General features: G+C 43.5%; 1 protein-coding gene across 1 annotated transcript in view; it reads right to left on the reverse strand.

Moving 5' to 3' along the window:
- NOL10 (nucleolar protein 10) overlaps positions 1–25,837 on the reverse strand; it is an 87,305-nt gene that overhangs the window by 17,802 nt on the left and 43,666 nt on the right. Inside the window, exons 14-17 of the mRNA XM_047745460.1 lie at positions 8,211–8,337; positions 6,207–6,286; positions 5,920–6,018; positions 4,063–4,152 (exon numbers count right to left, since the gene is read on the reverse strand). Coding sequence (XP_047601416.1) covers positions 4,063–4,152; positions 5,920–6,018; positions 6,207–6,286; positions 8,211–8,337 — 396 coding nt within the window. The remainder of the gene's footprint in view (positions 1–4,062; positions 4,153–5,919; positions 6,019–6,206; positions 6,287–8,210; positions 8,338–25,837) is intronic.

Below are 25,837 nucleotides of genomic sequence, written 5' to 3' on the forward strand. Positions count from 1 at the left end.
TTATACTGACGGCCTGCTTGTCTGGGTTGGAAATACACTCCTTCAGAAAACTAAAGGTCCTTTTGATTCTGCCTCCCACACAGGGCGGAGGTGGAGTGCACCTCAGGACGCTGACCGTGAACCAGCACTCGGGAGATGGCTAGTCCAGAACGGAGAGAGGCCGACACAGCAGAAGAGACTCCGTCAGGAAAAGAAAAAGTAACGTAACAACCAATATTCATAGAAACACCTTGAGATGAGAGTCAGACAACAAGCAAAGGACTGAGGGCTAACCCGTGATCACCGTGTAGAAAACAAACAAAAAGCCAACCACTAAATCACGGAAGACGGAGGCTGGACGGGTAACGTAATTCCGGACAGCCACCTGACTCTGCCTGCAATGGGACGAGAGCGTGCACGGCCCGGACGAGGTAAGTGCTGAGTGCTGAACAAGCGGCCGCAGACCCTATCAGGAGGGAAGGTCACCAAAAGATGAAAGATAACCGGCCTGACATTTAAAAGCTAAGAAGGAGCACTTGGGGCAGTATTAAGAGACTTGGAACTTTACACGAAAATAATCTGCTAAAAGGGTCGACGTGTTTGTCTCAGAACAGGTGCAAACGGGGGAGAAGGTCAGGGGGGCGGGGAGAGAAGGATGGAGGGACAGCCGGGTTTGTTCCTAACAAACCCTGGAGAAACATTTAGTCTTTAAAACCATGTGCTTAAAACTGTAATAAAAGCCAAAAACAATCTTTAATTGGTACTAAAAAAACATTAAAAAGAGTATTTGGCATGTTTAAGCTGATCTGACCCAACCCAGTGTCTATGCAGGGCTCTATCTTTTCCCTAGAGAGATGAATTATTACTTTAGAATGTACCCTGAATGGTATGCAGTAAACCTGCAGGCTAAGACACCTGTCCCTCGCATGGCCCAGGCAGGAGCGCACTGGACCTGGAGATGTCGTGCAGCACCACACGTGACTGAGCTGCCCCAGCACCCAAGAGAAGGACATTCATACAAGACTCTAAGGCAACAGTGAAAAACTGGCAGGAGAGCCAACCGCCGGGAAACGACACTTGAAAGAAAAATGGCTCAGACCCTTTCAAACCCAGCGAATCACCTGGGTGCCGTGCCTCTCCGAGACGTCTGCACACATAGGGAGCACAACGCAGATTCAGTGCGAGAGTCAATGAACTCTTAGTGAGAATTAATACCCCCAAATAAACGGCTAAGCTGGGATAAGGTCCAGATAATGCTTCCTGACCCAGTGGGTCCTTCCGCACTATGGGTCCAGCATTAGTACTGAACCGCACCCCCCTTACTACACGCGCCAGTGATGCTATCAGCGGCTGCAGTACTGGGGAACAGATTTCACTGTCTGCCTCCGAGAAATCCCAGCTGCGGCCAAAGCAGAACTAAACCACACTGGCTTTCACATCAGAAGTCATCAGAGCTATTAAAGCTCTTGACAGTTTGCAGAACTGAGTTCAAAGGCAAGACTAACGAACTGATGAGAGACGGAACAACTCTTTCAAGCATTCTTGATACTATGAGGGGCTCTTTCCTAGTTTTTAAGGGCTTCATTTTAATTAGGTAACCACGTTAAACAACAAATCATATAAACTTTGTCTCATAACAGTCTGAGATTTCTAAAAAACTCTATTTCTGGAAAGGAACCAAGCTCTGATGATAGGCCCAGAACCGGGTCAGCAAGCCACCAAAAAGCAAATCAGGGGCACATTTTACAAATACCACTTTGTAGCAGAATTTTATCAGGGGACGTAGCTTTTACAAAGATAGGACTTCCAGCTTCCAGGAGCTAGAGAGACAACACCCTCTGATGAGAGAAGATAAGAATTTTGAAAGTTGTTCCTCCTGGTACCGAAGAAGCAGGACGTGGCCCCATGGAGGATTCCTGACAGGGTGACCCTCTCAACGTTCTGACAAAAATTTTCAAATGCACAATCATGATGTTTCCTCTTTGTGTGTGAAAACACACAAAGTGTGTGTTTTCAGCTCACACAGTCATCTTTACCAGCCTGCACCTTGCGCACATGGAGGACCATCTGTGTTAGAAACCTTCTCTGGCTGTGCCTAACCCCAGTGAAAGTCTGCAAAAGAGAGGCGTTGCAAGGCGAGGACAGGATACTTTCCCCACATCTTCATAATCATCAGGACCTTTTTAAAAGGCTCCTAAACTGACTACACCATACTGCACGCATATCAAAGTTATAATTTAAATGTTTTTTTTTTAAAGATTTATTTATTTATTTATTTGATAGAGAGAGATTAGTAGGCAGAGAGAGATGGAGAAGCAGGCTCCTTGCTTGCGGAGCAGAGAGCCCGATGCGGGGATCGATCCCAGGACCCTGAGATCATGACCTGAGCCGAAGGCAGAGGCTTTAACCCACTGAGTCACCCAGGTGCCCCTAATTTAAGTGTTTTGCTCTCTGTAATATTAAGATATGTATCTTTATTGATATGGACTCATTAGCATAAAACACAGATAGGACTACATCTGCACCCTACACCAGGCCCACACTCTTCCTCCTGATGCTTTAGGGCACGTAATACAAAGATCACTTCCATTTAGCCTGTAAAATGGCATTATGAAGGTGAAAAGTTACCTCCCTCATCACCCTCAGGCTGGGCTAACAAGAAAATCAAGGTGAACACCCTGAGGACAGAGTCAACACCGCAGGAGGCACTTCTACTGCAAGCGCTTGGAGATCCGCGTGCACACACTTAATGCCCTGATGTGAATTAATTAAGAGGGTCCACAGACACAGCACGTGGACAGAAATGTATACAGCAGGTCTAAGTAATTATTTCAATGTTGGTATATTATTCCCATAAGGAAAATGGAAACTAAAAAGTCATCTATGGATTTACTTAAGAGAAGCTTCCAAAAATCAAAATTTAAATAATATATTAAAATAACCTACTAGACCAGGATGGAAAGATGCAGCCAGGGCAAGGAGGCAGAAGATGAGCCGTGAGTGTGTACTCCACTTAGAAATCACAGCACTCCAAGAACACCCTTCTCCGGTCCTATCTTTGTATGTGACAGAAGAAGAAACTGTGCCCCAGTAAAGCCCCGGGTCACTGAGCAAGAAGCCAGTGAGAAGCTCCTTCGGCTGAAGTCCTCGGGGGCGTTAGGGAAACGAGTAGAACAAAAACAAACACACAAAGAGCCACCTTATCTCCCATTCGCTTACCTGGTTAGAAACCAGTGGGAGGACAGAGAAAGAGTAAACAAGCAAATGAAAATCTCCTGCGAGGGTAACACAGCTGCCCCGAAGTTCCAAGGTCAGGCCCTTCGTGCAGAGTCGGGCCAGCGGGCTCCCACGAGATCGGGTCTTTATAACTCATTCTGGCCAAGAGCCAAGCTTGAGTGACCTGCCTTCCAGCTCGTCTAAGCGGATGATGAGAAGTCCTCACATATGTGGGAAGATCAGAAAACTGTCCCCCTGTCCTGATCGCATCTGCAACATGAACCACTAACCCTCCCTTATTTCATGACCGACCTTCGACCGTTTTCACATCAGTAAAGGAAGGTGCAGTCACACACACGCGGGCATGCTCCTGAAAACACCAAGTCTAAAAAATTACTTCTGGAATTACAAACAGATCTAGTCAGAATGAGGAAAAACAATAAATTTAAATATTTAACAATAAAAGGATTAAATAAATTATACATCCTTCAGAGAGTATATGCAGGTCTCATAAGTATTTATGAAGAACTTTTAATGAAATGGGAAACCACTTCTGTTATTTTATACAGCCAGGATAAATATCTTATATATACAATATTATCTCACTATTATAGCTTATAATTTTAAGAGAAATAAGAGAGAAAGGAAATTCACCAAAATATTAATGAGGCCTTTCTCTAGGTAGAATTATATAAGTGACACTCTTTATTGTTCTTTTCTATTTTCCAAATTTCCCATATTGAGCATATACTATCCCATAAGCAGGGGAGAAAAAGCTTCAAGAAGAAAGAACAGATAATTATAAATAACCACTAAGAAAATACAGAAACAATTTATCAATGTCTTCACTGCTTTACAAAATCTTACCTTAACTTTCTTTTTCCAGGTAGATCTTTGCTTTTCCTCCTCTTCCTCAATTAATTTAAGTGCCAGTTCTTTGTTAACTTTGGGCAATTTCTAGGAGAAGGGGAAAAAAAGGTGTATTAAATACCTACATTCTAGCTTTAAAAGTCAATAGTTCTGTAAGGAGTATAATTTCACAAATAGGACACTTCTTATTTATTTATTTTTTAAGTAGGCCCCATGCCCAGTGTGGGGCCCAATGTGGGGCCTGAACCCATGACCCCGAGATCAAGACCCAAGCTGAGATCAAGAGTCAGACGCTTAACTGACTGAGCCACTCAGGCACCCCTCCAATTCTTATTTTTAAAATGTCATTATCCCCAGAGGAGGAAATGACGTGGATACATGTGATCTGATCAGGAGGGAGCACTTGCCCTCCCGCGGCCTCTTTCCTGGCGCACCAAGAAGTGAGCTGCGAGAAGCCGTGTTTGGCCGAGGTGGGCCGCAGCGGACCAGGGCCGGTCGCCGATGAACCGGAGGCAGCAGGCCGGCTACTGCAGCTTCCGGCTGGGGTGCAGGGAACCCCTGAAACACCGTGGAGAGTACTAAATGCACTATTCGTGGCTCCTGAAACAGCACATTTCTCAGCAGAGTTCTAAATGTGAGTATGACAACTCTCAAGAAAAGCTGTGAACTCTCTGTTGTCCTTTTCCACTCAGTGCTTTATGTTCCACTGTAAACTACAGCTCTGACAAGTAACGCAGAGACGGGGCCAAAGTACTGCACGTCCTAGCCTCTCCCTTGCCAACACACACACGTTCAACATTCCTAGAAAACTTTACAGACAACCTGCAAAAAGGGAAACAGTCTCCGGTACTGAGTGTGTGTGTGTGTGCGCGCGGACGCATGTTCATGCGTGTGTGTGTACACATGCACTTATGTATATGTGGATTTACTTACTGCCAGTGGCCTGTCCTGGGGCCGGCAGCGCAAGTCAACAGTTCTTCACCCCGGCCACAGATGGGGTTCCGGTGGGCAGTTTTCGGACACTCGCAGGGGCGGACTGGCTCTAACTGGCCACAGCCTCCTCAGAGGCCGGGTTTCAGGAGCGGCCGCCTCCCCCCCACCCAGCCCTGAGGTGCCATCTGCTTCCTGCAGACGCGCCTCCCCTAGTGCCGTCCTTCCGGTTTTCGCCTCGGTTCTCTAACACCTGGCTAACAACTGTTCACATTAAATTCTAGTACTGGGGGGTGCCTGGGTGGCTCAGTGGGTTAAAGCCTCTGCCTTTGGCTCGGGTCATGATCCCAGGGTCCTGGGATCGAGCCCCACATCAGGCTCTCTGCTCCACAGGGAGCTGCTTCCTCCTCTCTCTCTCTCTGCCTGCCTCTCTGCCTGCTTATGATCTCTCTCTCTGTCAAATAAATAAATAAATAAATAATCTTAAAAAAAAAAAAATTCTAGTACTGGAACCAGGTGATCTGATTCCTGTCTGGACCCTGACAGAGTCCGATGACCGTGACCCAAGCAGACAGCCTTAGATACTGCCAAATACCAGAAAGAAATGCGGGTTATCGAAGGCCCAATGCTCCAAACACTGACAGAGACCTGTCTGAAAATTCCATCACATTTTCTTAGACGGGCTGACAACATCAGTCCCTCTGGCGTTATCTTCCACAATATCACGGCCACAGAATCCATCGTGTTCAAACTGTAAAGAGTAGCCACCCTCATGACCAATAAAAGAGATCAACACTATTACGAAAAGATGTAAACTAAAAATGGGAAAATGAAGAAACAGATGGCAAGTTTCCCTGGAATAATACGCAAAATGAACTTGTACTTTTCTGGTAAACTCGTCAATGAGGAGAGCACAATACCCACCTTTAATTGGACTCTCTGTGCACGTGTTTCTTCTATCTTCTGTCGGATCTTATCTTTCCTGTATTCTTCATAAGCAAATGGGTTTACCATCAATTTCACCTTTTCAAAGTAGAAAAAAAGTTCAAAAATTAAAGTCATATTTAATAGCATGCTTTATCAACATCATGACTATTTTGCCGAAGAACAGGCAGACCACTTACAAATCATAAGCATGTTCTACAAAATGCAAGGAAATAGCAACGAAATGGCTCGTTAATCACTTCAAGTAAGTATACTCTCCTATTTACCTTGTGATAGAGTCTTATATCCATGAAAAATCCATGCATATACGCCCGGAGGAAAGGTGATCCAATGAGATGCGTGAGCCCTGGAGGGAGTTAATCAGAAGAGAGCGGGTCCTTATGAAATCTTGATTAAAATTAAACCATTTTTTCCTTGGACTATGGTAAGATTTCACTTTGGAGTAAAACTATACAAACTTCACAAACTACGGAGGAAATTTAATCTACTTTAAGCAGCATCACCTTATTTATTTTATATATCATATTAAGCATAAAAATGATGAAAAAGTCTTTATGAACTATGAAAGACTGGCAAAGAAGGATTCTGTATACTATTGGTTCTCAGATTTTTGGACTCCGTGAACCAGTTCAATTTAAAAAATAATCCTGGCATCAACAGTGACTTGCCAACTTTACACCACGAAGTAGAAATGGTGGGGGGGAGCATTATCTCCCATAATTTCCAAACACGAAGCACACTATCACAATAAAGTAGGAAGGGCAGGTTCTTTCCCATTATTATTCTCATTTTATAGATGGGAGAACCAAGGCTTAATGAGGTTTGGTGGACTGGCCCTGTCAGGCAGACATGAAGGAGATGTGGGACGCGCACCCGTCAGTCTCCCTCTGTTGCCGGTGCTGTTAGCCACGGTGCGTACTGTCCAGCATTCCAGCACAAGTAATATTCCACAAAACGTGTTTTGGGAAATACCATGCTTTACAACCTCCTTCCTCACCCAAAAAGTAAAAGAGACTAAACAAGCACCCCAAATGAACTAAACCCAGGATTCTTAAAAACCTTGCATACTAGCAATGACTTTTTCCCTCCGATTTAAGAATGGAGGTGAGTGTGACACAGCACAGTGTAAAGTTACCCTGGAGACCTTCAGGAAGGTGTATCAGTAGGAAGATCCCACTTGACCGTAACTCATCCTGCCTTCATGTTTAAAAGGCTGACTACAAGTCTTTCCCCTTTAAACATTCAAATGTAAAGAGTTGTTTCAGTGGTAAGTGGTAGAAAATGAATTCTGCCTGGATTAACTGTGCTATGAAATAAAGTTTAAGAACCTCTCAGTCTAATTAGGACATGATTCTATTTTCTTTTAACATTTAATTTCTGCCACACATATCTGTCCCACAGACAGCTAAGCTGCCTACTCGCAGAGGAGGGGTCATCAGGGTTTGCCCACTCTCACTCTCCATCATTTCCTGTGCAGCCTTTCTCCAATGACAGAACTAGATCAGCAAAATCTCCCCTCCCCAGCCTGCGAAGCAGCACCGGTCCCCTGAGACACTGCACACTTCCCATGGGGCGGTGTGCCTGAGGCCAAGCGCATGCGCTCTAGGCGTAAACCCCAACCCTTGTGTTCAGGACTGAAGCCTCTGGCTAGCTGGTCTCACCTTCTAGTGCCTCAGTTTCCTTATCTATAAAATGGCACCATAACCATAGCCGCTCCATGCAGTGGGGAGGATTAAGAGCCGTATGTAAACCGGCAGAGTATTACCTGGTACATGATAATCCCCACGATGCTGGGGGCTGGTAAAAGGCATTTCTTGGTCTGTGACCTTAAACCCTAAAGTTAACTATAAGGTTCTACACATCTGAGGGTTCAGTTGGGTTCCCGAGGTTTAGACGGGGTCTTCTACCAGCAAACTTAAAAGGGAGCTGGAAACCATTTATGTGCAGTCTCTGAGATATTTGCAAAACCTTATATGCAAACAGTACTTAAAGAAAATCACTGCCTTCTTGACATTTTTTTCTATACATAGCTAGTATGCTAAAGAAAATTATTCCTCACTTAAGACACAGAAAAGCTTCAGCAGGTTGAATTTATCTGGACCTTTTCTCTAAGCAGAGATTACAAACTTGACAATATACATAGCAAGTTTAATATCTGATTTGGTAGAAAGAGAAGATTTGGGAAATCACATAAATGTGACTCTACCTCTAACATTCAAAACTCACCCCATGAATAATTTTTTTAAAAAATTTGTAATTTTTTTTTTTACCTAAATTTTCAAGGTCTTTCTTGGTGACAAATTTGTAGTCGTCGTAAACCGTACTTTCAGGGTTCTCTTCCAGCCCTTCTGTCAGGTTGTCTAGGAACGAACACCACCTGGGCGCAGGACCCAAAACCTATCGGTGTTGATCGAAAGGTCAGCACATGCACATTCTCACCACGTAACTAAGAGTTAATTATTTTACACCAGATTTTCTTAACTGTAATTTAAAAATCCTTGTTCCTATCAGAAGTATTGAAAAATAACTCCAATATGCACAATCAACAAGTTCATCGTGGAAGAAAATAGAGTAGGGAAAATTTAGGCCTGTAAAGGAAAAATCTCTGGGATGCAAAGATAGTAAGGAATATTCTTACATTAGCACTATCAAAATACAAATAAATAATTCAGATACTTAAAATAACATCCATTTAATCTATCACCTCTTTTATCCAAAAGATTACTAAAATCTACAAAAGCCTATTGATATAAAAGACTTTTTTAAGTTTGCCATTTATGACAAAAAGAAGTCTAAAATGAGAGTTACCTTCTTCTTGGGGGGTTTTCAACTAATTACTTGATAATTATATTTGTTCTTGTGTGGTCCACTTCATTTAATTCATTACAAACTTAAGTTCTGTAAAGAATCCTTCAGACTTGACCTAAAAGGTCGCCAGGGCCCACAAGTTAGTGAGAAATAAAAGTTGAGCAGAATTTATAATTAACGAAACAGGAGTAGTTCATTCTGTAATCCAACTACTTCCATAAAATACCGTGACTGCTTTTGACTTTTTTGCCGTTGATACACATCTCTCCCCAGCACAATGCCTCATCCACCGAGGTCAAAGCTTACCCCAAAGGAAGCAGTGCGGCCCGGCGGGCAGGCCATGGGGCCGGAGGCCTTAGTGAACCGCAGGCTTTCACGAGGAACAACCCTGGGCTCTGACAAAATGGAAAGTCCCATGACCACTTCCCCGTCTATTGTGATGGTAATCAATGAAACAGGAGAAAAACAAAAATCATAATGGAAAATTTTAAATCGAGCTTAAACTTTTTGGGGAAGGGAAGGTGGGAGGAAGAGTGTTGAGACAAAAACAGCGCCTGATGCCATCTCCGATCAGAAACAGGTAAATGTCAGTGTTACTGTGCCTGATGAGCAAGGGTGGTCCCCCGGACCGCAAAGGCTATGGCTCTCATGGTCTCAAAACCATGCTAATGAGCAAAAAGGAGTCCTAGCAAGAAGTTTCACACGTGCATCACCTATGCAATTTTTTTTTTAAAGTAAAGGTTTTAATGCACCAAGTGGTTTGGCCCTAACTGTGAAAGATTAACCTTAAAGAAATACAACGCATTAAAAAAAATTCAATGTAGAGTACTTTTTAAAGAAGCTGCTATGATTTTAAGCCATTTTAGGCAAGCAGCTTGATGTCAACGAGTTCTAATAATAATGCTACTACAGCTAAAGCACTGCACGGAACCAGAGTCACTGGCCATGACCTCCCTGAAGGAGTTTAAAATCTCACGGGGACAGGAAATGTAGCGGGGCACAGGCGCACACTCACACAGCTCACACAAGAAACGGAGACTGCAGCGAGTCCATGAGGAAGACAGGCGAGGCCAGGAACCAACGGCAGGGACATCGAAAAGCACAGATGGAAGGACTTAGGGATGGAGTGAACCCTTGAGCCGGCGCGGAAAATCACAGGGTCCCTTCTGAGCGCCGGCTCGGGCACCTGGAACCACGATGTATCGGCTCCCCATCGGTCATAAAGCAAAATGCAAAGCCCTGTGGTACAGGACCTGGGGCAGCAACCTTCTCCTCTTCTAGACAGAATGGAAGCACACTGTGCTCACCTTTCTGGAATGTAGTATCCAAGACGCTGTGCTCGTGCGAGGGCAGGAACCCTAGCTGTTCTAAACGCTGTGTCTCTAGGACCCGGAACGCTGCCTGCCGGTCATGTGCATTCAGTACACCTTTCCCGAATACCTGTGGGGGTACGGGCTGTATGCCTGTGTTCGGGCTTTCCATGCTGCACAGTACTAAGACTTAAGGGGTCCTGCTTGGCCAAAGTATTCTTTAAATTGTTTATTTTTCTTATTCAGATAAAAACACTCAAATACCTCTCCATAAACTACTAGATGTAACACTTTTTGGTGAAAGTCAGACCATTTTGCCTCCTAGGCAAGGGGTCAACTGCAACCAAAAGACCTCATAATAAGGCAGTTTCGCTTTTATTTTTTTTTTTTTTAAAGATTTTATTTATTTCTTTGACACAGATCACAAGTAGGCAGAGAGGCAGGCGGGGGGGGCGGGGAGCAGGCTCCCCACTGAGCAGAGAGCCTGATGTGGGGCTCAATTCCAGGACGCCGGGATCATGACCTGAGCCGAAGGCAGAGGCTTAACCCACTGAGCCACCCAGGCGCCTCGGAAGTTTCACTTTTAAAAACCTTCAAGCAGGGCGCCTGGGTGGCTCAGTCACTAAGCAGCTGCCTTCAGTCAGATCATGATCCCAGGGTCCTGGGATCGAGGCCCACATCGGGCTCCCTGCTCGATGGGAAGCCTGCTTCTCCCTCTCCTGCTCCTCCCTGCTTGTGTTCCCTCTCTCTCTGTGTCTCTCTGTCAAATAAATAAATAAAATCTTGAAAAAAACAAAACAAAACCTTCAAACAGTGATAAACCACTGGCCTCAAAGACAGTAAGATTATACTATGTTTACTGACTTTCCTTGGGGAGTAAAGAGCAGGAATATCAAAATACCAGGCCAGATCTGAACTGATTTTCACAAAAGTCCTTTTTTAGAATGTTCCACAACATTTACCTTGATTAGCTAACTGGATTCTAATGGAATTGTTTTAAACCGCCTCTCAGGGGACAGGTCTGGTTATGGTAAATAAACTCTACAGTCAAATTCACGGCCATTAAATTTTACAGGAGGAAATATTTCCATCAAAAACAAAGTGAAATCTAGTGGGTTGATTTTATTAATCACATTTCCGTAGTTCCTCTTCAGGAGGGGGAAAAAAAAAACATCAGAACAACCATAACAAAGTGGAAATTACTGATTTAACTGGCATTAAACTGCAGGTTTTATCTACATTCCAGCTTTCCTCAAAGGTCTACCATTAGGTGGCAAAAGCAGTAGTGGGTTTAACCAATAAGGAGGGCATAACCCCATGCACAGCTCTAATAATGACCACAGTATTAATGTGTAAAAAGTCCTTGCTGTCCTCATAAAATATGTTAAACCTTGAATTATTCCTTAAAAATATGTTAATTTACTTCCTAAATTTCAGGCTTTACAACTTGAAGAAAACATCTTTTCTCTAACCACTGGAATACTATTATTGTATCAAAAGCTTTGAGATTTTCTGTACTGTCATTATATTGGTATATTCTATACTTCAGCCACAAGTGAGTATTGTTCCTTCAGCTGCATTTTTTTATGTACCTTAAAAGGTTTTTTTTTGTTTCAGAAAATTAGTGGAGATTGTTCTATTTTAAACTTCTATTACCTATTTTAAACTTCTATTATCTATTAATGAACTTCTACTTTTTTTTTTTTTGAACTTCTACTTTTAAGTTTTAAGAATTTCCTGAAGTTACAGGTCAGCACAGCAGCGAACTGGAAACTAATTCAACCAATAACTACGAGGGGACGCTGTGGGCCCCTCAGCAACTTTAATGACCACCACAGCACCCAATCTAGACGGAAGCATGTGTCCTCCCGAACGGGAAAGAATCTTTACCCCGGTGCCCGCGGAAGGGCTCCACTGCAGTGCAGCCAAGTATCTGCTTGCTCTAAGCCATCTGAGCGGAAGAACCGATTTTAAAGTACATGAACATACATGCCATGTGCCTGAGATCACCTGCCTCTCCAGTTATAAACTGCCTTTAAGATGTTACTTATACGGCCTTAATTTTAAGACCCAAAGTTCTCTGTGTGCCGGCAGTGGACAAAAATGACAGAGTGGGGAGAAAAGAGGATGAATATTAAAATTCTTCCGGAGTCCACAGAAGAGAGTAGCCGTCCCACCCCTCTACTCTGGAAACCACCGTGCTGCAGCCAAAGCTGGGCTGGGGCAGACATAAAGACAGCAGATTTACTAAAGGGATGGTTTTTAACAGATAAAACAGCAACAACGATATATTATTCCTATTATTAGAGACAAAGAACCAAACCACTAAGTTGGTACAAGTCTCATCATTTCTTCCATTACTTATAATGCTACTGAACACAACCAAATAATTCCATCATCTTCCTACCATTAGTATAAGAAAATAACCAATTACATAAAACAGCAATTAAATTTAAAATTATCTTTTTTATTTCAAGTTTTTATTTAAATTCCAGTTGCTTAACATAAAGTGTAATATTAGTTTCATGTTCACAATATAGCAATTCAACACTTCCATACATCCCCTGTGCTCACCACAAGGGCCCTCACTCCTTAACCCCCATCACCCGTCTAGTCCACCTCCCCCGCCTGTAACCATCCTTTGTTCTCTATAGTTGAGAGTCTGTTTCTTGGTTTGCCTCTCCCTTTCCCCTGCTCCATGTTCACCTGTTTTGTTTCTTAAATTCCACATATGAAATCCTATGGTATTTGTCTTTCTGACATTTTGCTTCCCATAATACACTCTAGCTCATCTATGCTGTCCCAAATGACAAGATCCATTCTTTTTGATGCCTAAGTAATAATATTCCATTGTAAACATATGTACACCACACCTTCTTTATCCATTCATCAGTCCATGGACATTTTTTTTTAAGATTTTGTTTAATTATTTAACAGAGGGAGAGAGATCACAAGCAGGCAGAGCAGCAGGCGAAGAGAGACAGGGAAGCAGGCTCCCTGCTGAGCAGAGAGCCCCATGTGGGGCTTAATCCCGGGACCCCGAGATCATGACCCGAGCCGAAGGCAGAGGCTTAACCCACTGAGCCACCCAGACGCCCCAGGCCATGGACATTTGAGCTCTTTCCATAACGGACTATTGTGAACAATGCTGCTATAAACATCAGAGTGCATGAGTCCTTCCAAATCAGCATTTCTGCATCCTATGGGTAAGTAAGTGTGACTGCTGGGTCTAGGGTAGCTCTATTTTTAACTTTTTGAGGCACCTCCATACTGTTCTCCAGGATGGCTGCACCAACTTGCATTCCCGCCAACATGTAAGAGGGCTCCCCTTCACATCCCTGCCAACACCTGCTGTTCTCTGTGTTGTTAATTTTAGCCATTCTGACAGGTGTGAGGTAGTATCTCATCTTAGTTTTGATTTGTATTTCCCTGAAATTATTATCTTGAATTTTTAATCACTTAAAAAAACTTTAGCAATGAAGAAAATTCTTAATTACTCCATTTGATAGAACTCTATCAAAAGACAGTAAATAACTCTGAACTAAAAATGGGCTTATAAGCTGGGAAACTTCAACAACTGATATTAGCACACACAGAAGTATATAAAGTATCCAAGTTCTCTGACTTTTAAAAATATTCACCTGTAAAATTTTCAGAATGCACTGCAGCGTAGTGTGAAGTAGCGTATCTTTTAGTGATAACTGGAGAAAGAACTATCACAGTTTAAGCGAGCGCGTCATCGCATGTGAAAATGACTCAAGTATATTCCGTTAAGTTCAGGGACTAAAACTAGCTCCAACAAATGTCAGGAGGCAGAGATTAATTCAATTTTCATTCATCAAGTATTTACTGAGTTCCAGGCTTATTATGTCCCACTTTAGAAAAACAAGCAGCAAAATGAAACCCAACAGGAAAAGAGCTTCAGATATAACGATACTTCTGGGAATGGACTAGATGATTCCTAACTTCCTCAGCTTCATTCATACATTCAAAAAGTTAACGGAGCATTTATCAAAAGCTGGTGCCAAATGTCAAACATATGTAAAACAAGTTTGGAAAACAAGGAACTACAATATAAATGTGATTAGTGTCATAGCAGAGAGACTCTAAAATGGTGCTGGGCAGCCAAAACAGCTTTTAAGAAGACATCTGCATTAGGCCTTGAAAAATTCAGAGAGGTTATCATTCTATATTTGGTAAAACTTCACTGCCATACTAAATATTTAGAATTTAATGCTAGCAAAATTAATGTATATTTTACTCATTATTAATTCTTTTTTTTTAAGATTTTATTTATTTATTTGTCAGAAAGAGAGAGAGCGAGCGAGCACAGGCAGACAGAGTGGCAGGAAGAGGCAGAGGGAGAAGCAGGCTCCCCACAGAACAAGGAGCCCGATGTGGGACTCGATCCCAGGACGCTGGGATCATGACCTGAGCCGAAGGCAGCTGCTTAACCAACTGAGCCACCCAGGCGTCCCCACTCATTATTAATTCTACAGATAATGCTTGGTTAGAAGAATTATCATACTCCTTTAATCCCTGAAACTCAATTTACACTGACGTTATAATGACAACACTGAAGAGATAAGAACCACACTTACAAGCAATGGTGGACACTGTGAATATATAATAATTTTATTACCTAGCAACCAAGTAAATTATCTATTGTCCTGTTGCAGAACTATTTCCGGACATTCTAAAGTAGGTATAAATATCTATTTCTGGAACTCGAGCAGTAATAAAAACAGCAACAAGAGCAGCAAAAGTGATCATCTCAGTAGCAAACCAGACCCTAAGAGGTAGGGAGGGAGTTTCATGCCCCTGAAGAATTTTAAGTCACATCTAACCAAAAATCTGTTATGTTTAGTAGGGGGCCATAACTCTTTATCAGAAACTACTGGGCCCAGAAAGAACTTGAAATTCAGATTTTTTAATGCAAAGGTAATACAGTATGCACACCATATATTATATAAAATCTCCAGGGAGGTCTGCGTCAGCAGTCCACATTCAAACATATTACTACCTCCACAGCAAAATCCTACACATATTCGCACCAGTGATTTGGGATAAAGACCGAGAAGAGCTTCATCATTACATGGCAGGTTTGAGTCTCAATGAAGCAAGTCAAGTCAGGTTTTCCCACCAATGAATTACTAAAAAAATGTCAGGGCTTTTTGGATTTCAGAATTGCAGATCAGAGATAATGGAGGTATGTTATACTGTCAACACCACTGACCACTATTATGATTATTAATTTTTCTCACTACATAGTCTGTATCTCTAGTGGCCGAATGGGATTCTGCCAACTAAGACCAGCTGCTCCATACATATACCCAAAGGAGAATTTCCTTTCAAACTTTTCCTCCCTTATTGGTTGAAAGGCACCACGAGCACCAGCATGTACTTTCAAATTCTGACAGCTGGGGCTTAATAATAACCGATCACAGGCCGGAAACAAGAGAGGCAGCTGGGTGAGCCGAGGGAGTGGCCATGCACTTGGGCGTGTAATTGCATCTGCAACATGATGAGCTGCCTAATTGCACACCCAAGTTCACATGCATTTGCGTGAGTAATTGTGAGTCATTTAAAGGTACTCTGAGCGCTTTGTTCTCTCATTCCTAAAAATCAGATTAGCAAAGGAGCAATTTAATTTCAACATTTTAAAAGGTTTATTTCAAAAAGGAGAGACATTATTATCGGTCGTGATTTCAATTTTGATTTGGTTTTTGAAAAAGCAGTTTAGACACTGAAATGAAATGATAAGCAGAAAAAATGCTCATGTCACTGTCTCACCATGAGCCAATCAAACCAACAGCTCTTCTGCACAAGGCTCTGTGAGCACAGATAAGCGTGAGATGGAATGCCTGTACTCCAGGGCTGGGGGAGACAGGACACCGCAAGCAAATATCTAAACACAAAATTAAAACCGACAGTAATAAGCACACGGATTTCAGTTAATCACGGCACACTAACTATATGCTTTTATCTCCTCACCCTCCCAAGCCTACTCAAAATACACAGTCCACCAATATAAAAAGGTATTAACCTTCAAGGACAAAAAGAACAAAAGAAGAAAATGTGGCCGGCAGTTGCGGGATTTAACACGGGGGCACGTCAGGGGCCTGCAGAGGTAGGTGACAAAAAAAAGGAGAGCGGATTCTTCCCTGGAGCCCCCGAGACCCAGGACTTCCGGGCTCCGTTCATCTGGGAAACCAGGCCTGAATGGAGGGGAAGTGACAGAGACGATGAACACCTAAGTTCCCACCACCCCTGAGGAGACCAGAGGATAACTCTCCGGAGAAAGTGATCAGGCCAAGAGAGAGGATACCTGTCACAGGGGACTTGCACTGTGGGGCTGAAATCAGCTCACTGAACGGCAGTCTGCACGTCCAGAGGTGGGACCCCACGCCCCACAACCCCCTCCTTTTCTCATCTTCCAAAACACCCAAAGCCACAGATGTGTTGCTGTGCTTCCACTCCGGCCAGCCTAAAACCCCAGTGTTTCCATAAGGAGCAGGGGCAGGGGGTGTCTTCTCTGCAGGAAATGAGAGATCCCCAGAAACGCAGATGCTGATCTCGGAGAATCCCCCATGAGCGGTCAGCATGGAAACTACTGGCACGCACTGAGCCCTTCCAGCTGGTGTCTTAGTGCCTCACTCTTAAGCAGGAACAGACGGCCAAAGACCACCACTCGCTTGTTCAACACAGAGGTCCTGTCGGCCATGGATACAGCACTGAATAAAACAAACATGAATGCCCACCTTTAAAAAGCTTAAATTCCAGAAAGGAAAACAATAAAAAAGACAATTTATAAAGAAGTCTTACAACTCAACAACAAAAGGTAAGTACCGTAATTTAAAACTTGGCAAAGGATTTGACGAATCTCCCCAAAGAGGTAAAAATGGGCAGCCAGTATATGAAAAGACGTTCCACATCATGAGCCACTGGGAAATGCTAGTCACAACCAAGACAAGGTGTCACATCACAGTCACCTGAACAGCTATGCTCAGAAAAATGGAAAACGACGGGTACTGCCGAGAATGTGGAGAAACTGGAACCCTCAGCTGTTGCTGGTGGGAACGTACACTGGGGCAGCCGCTGTGGAGACCGGCTTGGCGCTTCTTCAAAGAGTTAAGCACAGAGTTGTCATATGATCCAGAAATTCTAATCCTAAGTGTGTGTGTGTGTATATGTGTACACACCCATTCGAACATCCCCCAGAGAACCGAAAACACATGTCCATAGGGTTTAGAGCAGCATCATTTACACTAGCAGCAGTATTCATCTCCAAAGTGAAAGCGACTCCACCGCACATCCACTGAGGAAAGAAGTAACAAGATCTGGTCCAATCGTACAAGGGAATGTCATTCAGCGACAGAAAAGAATGAAGTACCAATTCACAACATAACACGGACGAACCTTGAAACATTATTAAGTAAAAAAATCAAACACAAAAAGCCACATATTATACGACTCCATTTTTGTGAAATTTCCAGAACGGGCAAATCCAGAGAAACAGAAGTCAGTTAGCAGCTGCCATTGTGGATGGGGAATTGGGAGGCTGGGGAGTGACAGGAATGGGGCTTCCTTTTGGTGTGATAAAAAGTGGAATTAGATAGTGGCGTTTACTACACAAAACTCTGAATACACTAAAAACTATTGAATCGTATACTTTAAAAGGGTTTTAACTTTGTATCTCGAAAAAGCTGTTATTTTAAAAAATCTAAAGAAGGATCACACACTGCATTAAGTTACTATGCCTCTTTAGTTCCCTTTACTCCAGAAGAGTTCCCCTGCCTTTCAGGATGTTTATTCTTCCCGTGTTCAGGCTGGCTGATGTGCAGAGGTCTCGACATCTTACAGGCTGTTTCTCAGAATTAGATCCAGTTAAACATTTCTAACAAGAATGCATAGGTGATGTGTGCCAAAACAATTTTTTTTTTAAGAGACAGAAAGAGGAGGGGGTGGAGAAGGGCAGAGGGAAAGAGAGAGAATCTCAAGCAGGCTCCACACCCAGAGCACGGAGCCCAGCATGGGACTTGCTCTCACAACTGTGAGATCACCTGAGCCCAAATCAAGTGTCAGATGCTTAACTGACTGGGCCACCCAGGAGCCCCCTCAAACAACTCTTAATGCTGTTTCTGCATCAAGCATTTGGCTTTGTATGTTTAATATTTGTAATGCCGTGTGCCTACAGTATTTATTTTCATGTATTTTTTTTCATGTATTTTTATACTTCTTCTTTGTTTTTTGGCTTTGGGGTATAAAATGAATTTCCAGGAAAGAGGGCCCAATAAGGGTTTGGGAACCATATTCCAGGAGCCAACAAGGGTACACTGGGTAACAGAAGGAGAGACCAGGAAGACGCAAGGAATACTTAACACACTCCCTCACCCTCGTCCCTACCACACATACAGAAATAAATCGGAGAGATGAGTAAAACTGAAGACAGGGACACGCTTCAGTTCTTTTCACAAGGAACTGGTATCATGAAATTACCCTTTGGCAAACTTTGGCAAAAAGACCATGCTTACAGATAGACTATCCTGTCTCCTGATTTTACCAAATGAAAAAACGTACAAAAGCATTCCACTCCTTGTCTTTTTAAAACGTTGTATATTGATTTGAGATGTCAGAATATCAAGAAAGCTTCTGGTACACCAGAGCGAGGAGTTTTTAAAAACCAGACACATGGGGGGCCCGGGTGGCTCAGTGGGTTAAGCCTCTGCCTTCGACTCGGGTCATGATCTCAGGGTCCTGGGATCCAGCCCTGCAGCGGGCTCTCTGCTCAGCAGGGAGCCTGCTTCCCCCTCTCTCCGCCTGCCTCTCTGCCTACTTGTGATCTCGCTCTCTGGCAAATAAATAAAATCTTCAAGAAAAACAAAACAAAAAAACCCCAAACTGCATTATATCTAATCTAAGAGATTCCAATTTAAGGTAGAATGAAAAGCTTTACATTTCTTTCTCCTTCTTATGAAATGATAAACGATGCCCTAAATTCTCAAGAGAAAAGAAAGAATGCCTTAACCCGGTCCCCGACTTCTTCCAAGTCCACGGCTAGTTAGACAGGAGCAACTGTTTGCTTTAGCACCGTCTCCCCTCCCCCCCCAACCCCCCGCCCCTGCACCTGTCCCAGGACAGCCTGGCCTCGCGCCCATGTCACCATTTTATGTTTACAGCCACGCTACGCTTGAAATCCTAGGTCGGCTTCCTAGGGCTCACGTCCAGAGTCTGCAGCAACAATGAGTGCAAAAGCCACGCCGGTGTCAGCGTCAATGTCCCGCACTTCCCACCTCCTCGCCGCGCTAAGAATGCTCAACCTTGACGGTCCGTCTGCACACACACGTGCACACACATGCCCCAAGGGTGCTGATGGCACGAGGCCCACTTGACCATATGAGGATGTATTTATCTTTTGGGTCCCACACCTGGTCGTGAGCACTCTCCCAGACCTTGTTTTGTCACTTGAGTCCTGCCAAGGGTCACACAGACGGCTGACATGTGTTATCCTGGTTACCACATCAGTAGCTTCCTGGTTCCATCCCACTTCCTTGCAGGCAAAAGAATTTATTTTTAATTTTTTAGCACATTCTTACACTTTCCAATTCTTAATTCTGGAGTCTGTGTAAAAACTAACGGCTTGTTAATATTTAAAAATAGCCAGGGGGGCGCCTGGGTGGCTCAGCGGGTTAAAGTCTCTGCCTTCAGCTCGGGTCATGATCCCAGGGTCCTAGGATCGAGTCCCGCATCGGGCTCTCTGCTCAGCGGGGAGCCTGCTTCCTCCTCTCTCTCTGCCTTCCTCTCTGCCTGCTTGTGATCTCTGTCTGTCAAATAAATAAAATCTTAAAAAAAAAAAAAAAAAAAAGCCAGGGATGGAAACTTGGCAGAAACAAAGGAAGAGTAAATGTTTTAAAATCATGGGCACTTTTCCTCAAGGTTATACACCTCAACACTATTATTCCAAGAGGATCAAAAAATATTTTGCCACTGCTTACCAGTTACTGTTTATCTACAGAGTGTCACACATGGAACTAGGAAATCCTGAAGACGACATTTCTACTTCAAGCAAAATGAGATTTCCCATATAGCCCTCAAAAAAGCCGAAGGAGAACATGATACCGGCAGAGCAAATGAGAGTGAGAGAACCCAGTACAGACTCATAATTGAGTAACATGTGACCAAGCACCAAGTATGTACATAACTTTCTACCACCCTAGGTAGAAAGTTTATTTTGGAGTGTAAGTACGTGTACTTCTCACTGAGATGATAAATGGGAGTCCCATACACACGACAATGTTAAACTTCCTCTCGAGATCTGGGCTGCGGTGGGAGGGAAGCAGCGCGTGTACAGCATGAATCTTTTTTTAGTGAAGTCAGGACAGATTTCTAAAAACTTCATATACAACCTAGCTATGTGCAAAAAGGAGAGAGCTTTTTAAGAAAAACCCTATACATAATGAAATCTTTAGACTCAAAATGAAAGGAAAGCCATGCGGTTTGGTAGGGGGAGTGAGGAGAGGTAAAAGGGCACCCCATGTTTACTCTTTGTGGGCTTGACTACACAGTCTGTGTGGGCTGGGTTTTAGTCTGAATATTTTGGGGGGACTGTGTCATTAAACAAATACTCAGTAGGCATTTTTCATGTGCCTGCCTTAAAGCCTGAGGGATCAAAGACATTTTCAGACACGGGCATTGTCGCTTCTGACCTTACTGTTAAGTACAGGAACAGATAGCACAGGTGCTACAGGACGTGCATACAGGATCTTGGAGAAGCACATAAAGCAGTCACTTTTGTATAGGTGGGAGGCTCAGAGGCTTTACTGATGTCTGAGCTGAATTCTGAAGGACTTGTAGGATTGAGCCAGTGTAAAGGTAGAAGGAAGGGTGATGGAATCAGGGAGCTCTTTGTACAGTGCAGAGAATTGAGAAGAGCTTAGGTTTCCCAGGGGCAAGAGACAGAGAAACCAGGGAGGTACTGGGGCTGAAATCTAACCCTTTCAGATCAGCTAAAGTCTTTGCTTTTGATTTTAAGTACAGCAGAATGCCTTTAAAGGGTTTTATTCAAGGGAATGGGATCAGTCATTTGTGTATCAGATTATTCAGCTTTTAAAAGGGAGTGGCTTGAGGCACCTGGGTGGCTCAGTGGGTTAAGCTTCTGCCTTCGGCTCAGGTCATGATCTCAGGGTCCTGGGATCCGGCCTCTAATCGGGCTCTCTGCTCAGCAGGGAGCCTGCTTCCCTCTCTCTCTCTGCCTGCCTCTCTGCCTACTTGTGATCTCTCTCTCTGGCAAATAAATAAATAAAATCTTTTAAAAAGGCGGGGGGGGGGGGGGGGAGTGGCTTTGAAACAAAGACTGGGACAGCTTGTGATTAAGTGGGAAAAGTCACAAGGGCTCCATCAAAGCCTGTGGCAGTGGGTGGTGAAGGAGGAGACATATATAAGCGATACGAAGTAGGGACATCCTCAGAGCTTGGGGATCCTTGGGAGTAGAGACTAAGGGAGGCAGGGGAACCGAAGGACAGAAGTACCATTCGCAAAGGTAAGGGCTGTGGAACAGGGGTGGATGCTAACTTCAGTACCAGAAAGTTAAAGCTGTCTTCAAGCTCTTTCCGCCGTATGTACAAGCTAAAACTCTGGAGTTTCAGCCTGGAATACAGGAGGACTTTCTGGGCAGCGAAACTATTCTGTATGATACGTAACAGTGGGTACACGTCCTAGACACATGTCAAAACCCACAGAATGGAAAACACCAAGAGCGAACCCAAACAACTTTGGATAAAAATGATGCATCAGGGCGGGCTTATCCACTGTAACGAACGCAGCAGTCTGGTACAGGACGTTGACAATAGATGAGCGCACTGTGTGTGAATGTGTGTACGGGGTGTGTGGGAACTCTCTGTACTTTCCACTCAGTTTGGCTGTGAACTTAACACTGTTCTAAAAAGTCAAGTCAGTTATAAATGAATGATACAACCACGTGCAGATACACAAGAAACACAGACACAGGGCTCCAGCCTTTCTTTCAATAAGCCTCACCACTGTTTACACATGATTTGTTTCCAACTGAGAATAATGTTCTATTCTTCAAGTGGGTCGATACACAGCCTAAAGATACCAGCCACGGTGAAGGTCAAATATTCATTTCCATGTAACCGTTTTTAACCACCACCTTCTGGAGCAATTTAAAGTGCTGGAAACACAAACCAATCCTACCTCCGCTTCCCCCCACAACTGAAAATACGGAAGCAAAGAGAGAAGTAGATGGGCGTTCACGCTAGTTCTCTCCTCTTTTATGCATAATTGAGATTTTGCCATAATAAAATTTTCAAAACAAAGTATCAGTACTACCTACTCCTTCATGTCAGCATGTGTTCTGTGAGAGCCTGAGAGCCAGCACATACCACAACATAAAGGAAACGCACAACCTGGGATGCCTGGGGGGCTCAGTCGGTTAAGTGTCTGCCTTCGGCTCAGGTCATGATCCCAGGGTCCTGGGATCAAGTCCTGCATTGGGCTCCCTGCTCAGCGGGGAAGCCTGCTCTCCTCTGCCTGTCTAACTGCTCTGCCTGCTGCTCCCCCTGCTTGTGCTCTCTCTCCCTGACAAATATATAAAATCTAAAAAATTAAAAGATAAAAAAAATAAACAGACAACCGTCCTGCCCTTGCGGAGCTCACCCCCAAGAACACGGCATCAGAAGACAGATAAACTTTCTTGGGATTTGAGAACACCAAGTCAAAGCAAAGACTGTGTGAGTCCCAGAACTTTTGTATTGTTTTCTGTATACGTCAAGCCTTTTGAACGAATGTAGCTCCAAATTCTTGCCTGTGTGTATAACCTACTTTCTGTTTGTAAGGAGAACAGACGAGTAGGTAATGAGCATACTAACCAAAGAAATTGCCACGTGATTTGAGCGGTCAGGCACATTCAGAAGCTAAAACCAGCCCCTGGTTGTGGCCGCTCTATCCTACCACCACCACCTCCATGACCACACCAACGGACACGGGAGTAATTCAATTTACTTCCAACTCCATCTTGTCCAGAAGAAGGATGGTAAAGACATCAAACCGGTAAACACCAAGATGACCTAAGAGCCAGACAGCTGGGACACAAGTCTTCTGGTCGCTATCTGATTCAAACAGAGTAACTAGCACCTGAATAGGAAGTTGTCATTTATTTTCAAGAAAATGGGCATGACAGACAGGGAACCGTTTAAGCAAAACCAAACACCATCTGACGTATTAACATAATAAAGCACATGTCACATGTGCACCAAACATTTCCACACAAAAATGACATGCATCTGATCTAGCCAGAACGGAAATTAACTTCTGAAAAATGTGACAGGATGCTCAGAAAGTTGCTTCCTGAGTGTCACACGGGAATGCTTTCTGTAGGTCTGCCGTTCTTATGACCTAATAAGTTGTCATCAGAAATGGAAACGGAGAGGATTTCCACTGTCGGGAAAAATGCCTCACATACTGTGTTGTTGCCTGAAAGTGTTTAGATTAAAATAGGAAGCCCACATCTCCCCTCGGTAAAGACGCAAACAACTTGTCTGTATAGGGACAGAACACTTTATTAGCTTATTAGCTACCTGACTTCTGCCTTCACTTCGCGTTTCACAGTGATGAATATGTAAGACAAATTACAAACAGCATCCCACGCATTACAAAACAATTTCATGCATGAAATAAAATTCAGTTACAACAGGTTTGCTGTGAACTTCGGTTGGAAAGGAAACACACACACAAAGGGCATCTGCTCTGCATCCCTTTCCTTTTGTTCATCAGTAAATACACAGGCTTTTGTTCATCAGAAAATACACAGGCTTTGGATCTAACTGTTCCACTAACCTATAAGTGCCTCACATTTTTTTTCTCCATAAAATTAAGTCTTTTACTTTTATAAGATATTTTATCCTTCTAGATCTTACAGGCTTATTAGCTTTATCTCTAAAACGTTTTTCTTAGAGAACAAAATTAAGCATATGTCCCACTTGCACTATTACAAATCAAGACATCTGAAAAAGATGTATCTTTGGTCTGAAAACTGAACTCAGTTTACAATGAATTGTGTTTCTTCTTCAAATTTGTCTTTTTATTCCTTGCAGAAGCTCTGAAAGTTCCATCCTCCCCATCGCCCCCATATCCCAACAGCTTCTCCTGTACTCTCAGTCCCAGACACTGTCCCCTGTAGTCAGTCCAACACCCCACCATGTCCTCTGCCTCATGCAGGTGCCTTTCCTCCATAATCTCTTTCCCTACACCCTTAAAACATGCCTTCTCTAGATGTGCATGACAACACAACTCCTGAACTCTCTTCTAAGCTTGCTCTGACCCTCAGCCTATAAATTATTTCTCAGTGACTGTTCCCACATTCCGATCACCCCTTCACTGGACCACCTTGTCCTCTACCCCATGCACAGGCGGTGTCACCGCCAACATTCTGCCGGACACTCACGCCCTTGATTTACAGTGAGAGAACTCCCAGATCTCTTTTTCACAGAGGCTATGGTTCAGCTCTCCTGCCCATTCTGAACTTGCTAACTGTGTTTTTAAAATCTTTTCCTGTCTTCTGCCCCATCCATTCCATGTCATGTTCCTGAAGTTCAATTTCATGGATTTAACCTCTTACATAGAGATCAGGCTCTAAAATCAAGCAGGTAAGACGAAATGGAGCTTAACCAAAATCCCTTCGGGATATCCTTCAGGAGGTCAAAGAGTACATTTCCCTCGGTGTTGGAACAGGGCAGATACACTGGGGGACTTGCATCTAGTGGCCTTGTCACATCAAAAAAAAAAAAAAAAAAAAAAAAAACCCACCTCTTAAATGGTCAGGATCGCACTCGGTGTGGTGATGCTATGAGAGATACGAGGGCAAACAGCTTTGGAAGGAAACAACAGATCCAAGCAGCCTTTTTCTAGTGGTGTTCCTCGTATCTACTGCATAACACAAAAACTAATGGACTACCATCTCTATTCTCCCAGAATGACACGTATCTAATACCTTCCTCCACGCAGAGGAGAGAAGGTAACCAATCACGTACAGTGGACACTTTGGAATTAGGACCGAATTCTCCTAGTTGAGAAAGGCTCTCTCCCACCCAGTTCAGTCCAGGACATGGGCCCACCACGTGGAAAGGCCACCACATAACAGCCACCGTGCACTCCATCCCTCTAGCCCCTAGTGCCCTGAAGGACTTCTATTTATATCTATGTAAGCTAGGTGAACTTAATATGGGATTGTGCCATAAATTTAGTCAATGGCCACTAAGCTATTCCCAAATGCAAAGAAAATTTAACAAAATATTAGCAAGAATATCTCTAATGAGACTGTGATTGTTTTTTTCCATCTTTTTTCTGATATTTAAACATTTTTAAAAATAGCTATATATTAGTCTTTTTTAAAAGATTTTTTTATTTGGGGGGGGGAGCATATGCACATGCACAGGCAGAGGAAGAGGGACAAGCAGACGCCCCGCTGAACACGGAGCCCAACATGGGATTCGTTCCCACAACCTTGAGATCAGAGCTGAGCCAAAACCACAGCCAGACCCTCAATCGACTGAGCCATCCAGGTGCCCCAGCTATATATTACCTTTCTGTTCATATACAAAACCCACTTTTTAACTAATCTCCAAGAGTCTATAATGACCCTGGGAAATACTAATTAACTGGGGAAAAAGCAAGGTATGAAACCACATAAACAATGTTTCAGATTAAAACAATGGAAAAAAATAACAGCAGGATATTAATACGTTTGTCTTTGGGTGGTGGAG

Source organism: Lutra lutra, chromosome 9, assembly GCF_902655055.1.
Source record: "Lutra lutra chromosome 9, mLutLut1.2, whole genome shotgun sequence".
NCBI lineage: Eukaryota > Metazoa > Chordata > Mammalia > Carnivora > Mustelidae > Lutra > Lutra lutra.